Here is a 4,833-nt window from a genome sequence, read left to right as displayed (position 1 = left end):
AAATATAACTATACAATGGAGAGAAAAGTAATAAATTATCATCAGGTGTATGAAAAGTCACTGCTATATTTTTTCTTTCTTTAGAATATTTAAAACAAGCAAAAATGATGTTGTTAAGTACAACTGAGTTAGATTCTAATTACTTGCTGAATTTCTGCTTCAATTTCCCCATGTTAACGAGAGAAAATTCTCAAAAATAAAATGTAGACTATTCTGATACCTGTTTTGATAACAACATTGCTTTTTCTTAACATCAAGTGAAATTGGGCAAAGATCTGTTTTGTCACCAATCCTTTATTGAAACTGGTAACTTGCACATTTTATAGTAGAACAACAAAAATAATGTTTAATATGTACAGCTTTTGTGTGGACTATTTGACTATACACAAGGCATAGTGATAACACAATCTAATCTTCATAATAATTTGGGCACCAAAAGGTAACAAACAGACAACATGTGAACATTACAGTGAAATGACACCACAGGTCCAGTGAAAATTCAGCATAATACAAAACATACTCATCTATTGCAAATGACATCTTCCTGAACAGTCAGATACCATTCAGTAGTAGTTTACCCAGAATCTGAAGCAGAGATCTGTTGTGTAGTTATAAATCTCTTAAGTGAGGCAACCTCTGCAGATAAGTTTGCAATCCCCTGCTTCAAATACAAATTCTCTGGGTCAGAAACTTTGTAGACACTGTTTTTAATTTCAACCACTTCAGATTTGAAACTATTCTGGGTCTTGCCACTAAGTTCTTTTTGATGCCAGTGTTCTGATTTAAGAGACCAATCTTGGATGTTAGTCACTTGCACTGAGAAGGGAGTGAGAGAAGGGTGTACCATGTTTGGAGCATTATGCTTTTCAGGTTCAAACGGTCTTTTTGATGTCATGTCAAGAGCCGAGGACAATTTTTGTGTGGCATCAAATTCATTATCCAATGCTTCTACTTTTATCTGCATGGCTTTGGCTTTGATCCGAAGCTTATGTGGCAACGCAGAGGAATTCACTTCTGGATCCTTCACCACGGTTGATTGTCCATGTTTAAGTTCAGCAGGCGAGTGGATTGGGCCCTTGGGAACCTGTTGCTCATCTTCTCCATCAGATGACTTTCCTACCACACCGTCATCCATCTCTGATGTTCGTGGAGAGTTACTGGAGGAGCAATTGACCTGTAACAGAGGTGGAGAGTGTGAGTAGCCAGAAAAAGAATTTCCTAAGTAGTTTTGATAGATAGATGTTGTATAGGGGCCTCTGTCATCTCTTGGCTCTCTTGTATAGTTCTCCAGTTCCATTGGCTCTTGTTTTATGATTTGGAATTTGTTTTCAGGGCTTTGGCAGCTATTCTGAACAGGACTTTCCTGAGTATGTTCGACTGACGACACCTCTGAAATGTCAGACAGAGAGCTCTGTGGAGAGTGCTTAATGACAGAAATACAGCTACTTGTGACCACTGAGGGTTCGTGCTCATCCACAAATGAGCTGATATTCGATTTGGAAGTTGGATAGTCTTGAAAATACACAGTTGCAGAGTTACTGAGTTTCTGGATCTCTTGAGCATATGCTGTGGAACTAATTAAACCAAACTTCAATTTCAGTGAAAGTAGTTCAGCTTTTAAAGTGGCATTTTCTTCTCCTAGCGCAATTAATTTGTTCTCTAAAACCAGGTCATTCAGTCGACGTTTCTCACGAGACCTTTTGGCAGCTTCATTATTTTTCCGCCTTTTTTCCCAGTACATGGCATCTTTCTTCTCATCAGGAATGAATTCCCGCTTTCTCCGACAGGCGGAGGATTTGTTTTTCCCCACGTTTCCTTCATTGAGGAGGAGGTCCTCGCCCGTTGTCAAGTCTTCGGATACCTCAGTTAAAGCAGAATTAAGGACCATCATCTTGTCCACATTACTAGTCGTTTCAAGTGAGGCCTGCTCCTTTTTGATGGTCTGCATTTTTCTCAGCTGCATCAGAAGCACCCTTTATCTATATGTCTGGCATAGGAGAACAAATTGTTTTCTCTGTATTTTCAATGTCTTTAAAAACGGTGGTTCAAAAACATAGTCTTTCAGTTCGACAGTCTAGGGTAAATCTTGCAGGATCCTCTTGTTGTAGGTATCTTGTTGTTATCTTCTGGGTTATCTGCAATACATTAAAAAAAAAGTTACCTACTAGAGAATACTGATTACCAATTAGGTTCAAGGGATGATGTCAAGAATTTAGAGCATGCAGGTACAAAAAGACAGTTCTTGCCTCCAAGAAGTTTACAACCTTGAAGTGTAAGCAAGTACCCAAGTTCCTATGCTGCTAGAGTTGTAAAAGACAAATACAAAGTGAGATATTTCGGCACGAGGCTTTGCAGTTTTCAGGAAAATAAGACAAAAGCATTCTGTCCTAGGAAAAGCAGAAGACTGGATTTTAAAAGGAGAAACCGACCGGAAGAACTAGATGGTGCCTGGCTACCACTCCAGAATGCATCAATCAGGATAGCAATATAAGGTTTTGGAAAGAGCAGGGGGGGTGGGGGGTGTTCAAAAACATAAAGACCAGATTTACTGGTCTCATAGAAAGTAATGGAATCTCTGGGATGGTGGCCCTTAGACAACTTTCAAACATGAACCTATCCCTAGGGATCAACTTTCAGTCAAACAACAGGCAGGCCCAGAATGTAAATACTAACACCAGGGAGGAATCAACCATGAGACCAAAGGGGCATGAGCCCCAAACAAAGACCAGAAGGCAAGGCGCAGGAAAAAAGAACAAATGGGAACGGGCAACCAGGAAGGAAGTGGGAAGCGTGCTGTTACACTGAGAGGACTGCAGCCAATGCTATTAAATGAGATGAGTAAATTGTTACGTGGAAAATTAATTTGCTTTGTATACTTTCACCCAAACTAATTAAAAACCAAAAAAGTGGGTGGTGGTGGTAGTTGGATGTGAATGTACAGATGAGACAGGAATTCATACATTGTCCAGGATTGCTAAGACTTTCAAAAATTCTTACATATTGTGATGTTTCTGAATAATTTTGGATAACATGTGTATTGCTAAAAACAAACTCACCTCTTAAAAATAACTTTACTAAGCAAATTCCCTAAACACCAGTAAATGTATCACTGCACAGGAAATATAAATGAAGCTAAAGTTTCATCAAACTAAGTCACACACATGATTAAGTATGTGGTACTGTTGCATTCTTAAGCTGATCCTTAATGCAGACATAAACATGAACACCCCACCTCTGGCTGTTTTACACGGGCTATATCCCAGCTCATTCTACCAATGGGATATGCCACATCCAAATGAAAAGATTCTTCTAAGTAAAGCCATCTCTCCTGAAGCATCTATGCTACCAAATTATTTTTTCTGGTTCCTTCAAATTGATTTATCACACATTCGTTTAAGATCTCAGTAGCAAAAATGCTTTAGTGGTGCTGAAAATTCTGTAGTAGATTTCATTTATATAGTAACTTTGGACAAAAACAGTTACTAGGCAAATAATTCTTTTTTTTCCCCTAAAGGATAGTACATTCTTGAAAGCTAAAATTCAGTTTTAACTGAAAGATTATAAAAAGAATTTCTTCCATTTTTACTAATTAGTTTCAAACAAAATATGAGAACTCAAAAATAGAACAATCAACTAGCTTTTCCTTCCACTGATGAAATATTTATAATATGAATCTGATTTGACATTTAGTTTGATGTTAGATAATAAATCCATTTCAGTTCCAATAATAATATTTTTTGTGGTGGTGTTTGGATCTCTGTCTAGACACTGCTTTCATTTCCTAATTTCCATGAAACAGATGTGATAAGACAACTCTTCGATAAAGGCTTTCTGTGTACAGTGACATTCTATTCTATTCAAATAAAAATATCTGATTTTTGTTGTTTTATATAACTATTTTTTGCATGTATAGTTTTATGAAGACTAATGAGATGAAGTTTAAATTTTATCAGTTGGTAAAGTCTACAAGCTTCTCTTCCAAAGGACAGAAGGAATGATTTAATAATTTATAAGATAAGCAGTCAAGCAAGTGATACATATCAACTAAACCCACATGGAAGGAACACACCAGCCTGTGTGATCCAAGGATGAGAAAGAACAAAATCCAAATCTGAAGGAAAGGTATTTGCAAAAAGCTAAGGATGACAGTGGGAGCCCAAAATCCATCTGCAGGGTCCCAACATAGATTGTGTCTGGTGGAGAGACTTCAATAATGTTGCTATCCAACAGACTATTGTAAAATTGACGATGGCAGATGGAATTAGGTTTTAATGTGGTACCTGGTCACTTAATCTCCGTCTTGACCCACTTTGGATTTTCTAGTTTTCAATATTTTCTGCTTTTTCCTTGCCAGGTCTTTTTCTCTAGTTAATTTTGCCATGTTCATGGACACCAAACTAAGCCAAAATGGCTCAGGTAATAGCTAGTCACAACTTACTGAAATGGTGACTACTAATACCAAGTTTCTCTTTGGATTTTGATGATAAAACCTTAATGGCAAATGAAGGGAAAAGAAACTCTTAGGTAGTAGAATCTGTCACGCAATAGACAATGATGTTTTAGAACAGGAATATTTCTAATTATTGGAACATGAAGTGAATTTATTATCTAATGTTAAACCATATGTTAACAAAACGATATTACTTCTATTTAGGCTTTGTCTTCTAACAAGAAAACTCATTTTTCTCTACATTTTAAATGATTTTTTTTTTCTCTAGTTAAGATTTGTATTCAGTTAGGTCCTTATACCTAAAGTAAAATTAGTGTTGAAAATTAGGAATTCCAGAAACTATTGTATTGATCATCTGCACTGGTCTTCTCTAAATTCAATTA

General features: G+C 36.8%; 1 protein-coding gene across 1 annotated transcript; it reads right to left on the bottom strand.

Moving 5' to 3' along the window:
* Nucleotides 1–276: 276 nt before the first annotated feature.
* Nucleotides 277–2,498, bottom strand: NFIL3 (nuclear factor, interleukin 3 regulated). Its single transcript, XM_004713901.3, has one exon. It carries the CDS (start codon nucleotides 1,961–1,963, stop codon nucleotides 575–577), a length of 1,389 nt encoding a protein of 462 aa, XP_004713958.1. The 5' UTR covers nucleotides 1,964–2,498; the 3' UTR covers nucleotides 277–574.
* Between the last annotated feature and the right edge of the window lie 2,335 nt (nucleotides 2,499–4,833).

Source organism: Echinops telfairi, unplaced genomic scaffold (genome assembly GCF_000313985.2).
Source record: "Echinops telfairi isolate 266 unplaced genomic scaffold, ASM31398v2 ScPeMD7_1;HRSCAF=3_0, whole genome shotgun sequence".
NCBI classification, from domain to species: Eukaryota; Metazoa; Chordata; class Mammalia; order Afrosoricida; family Tenrecidae; genus Echinops; species Echinops telfairi.
This window is presented reverse-complemented; position numbering and strand designations above follow the sequence as displayed.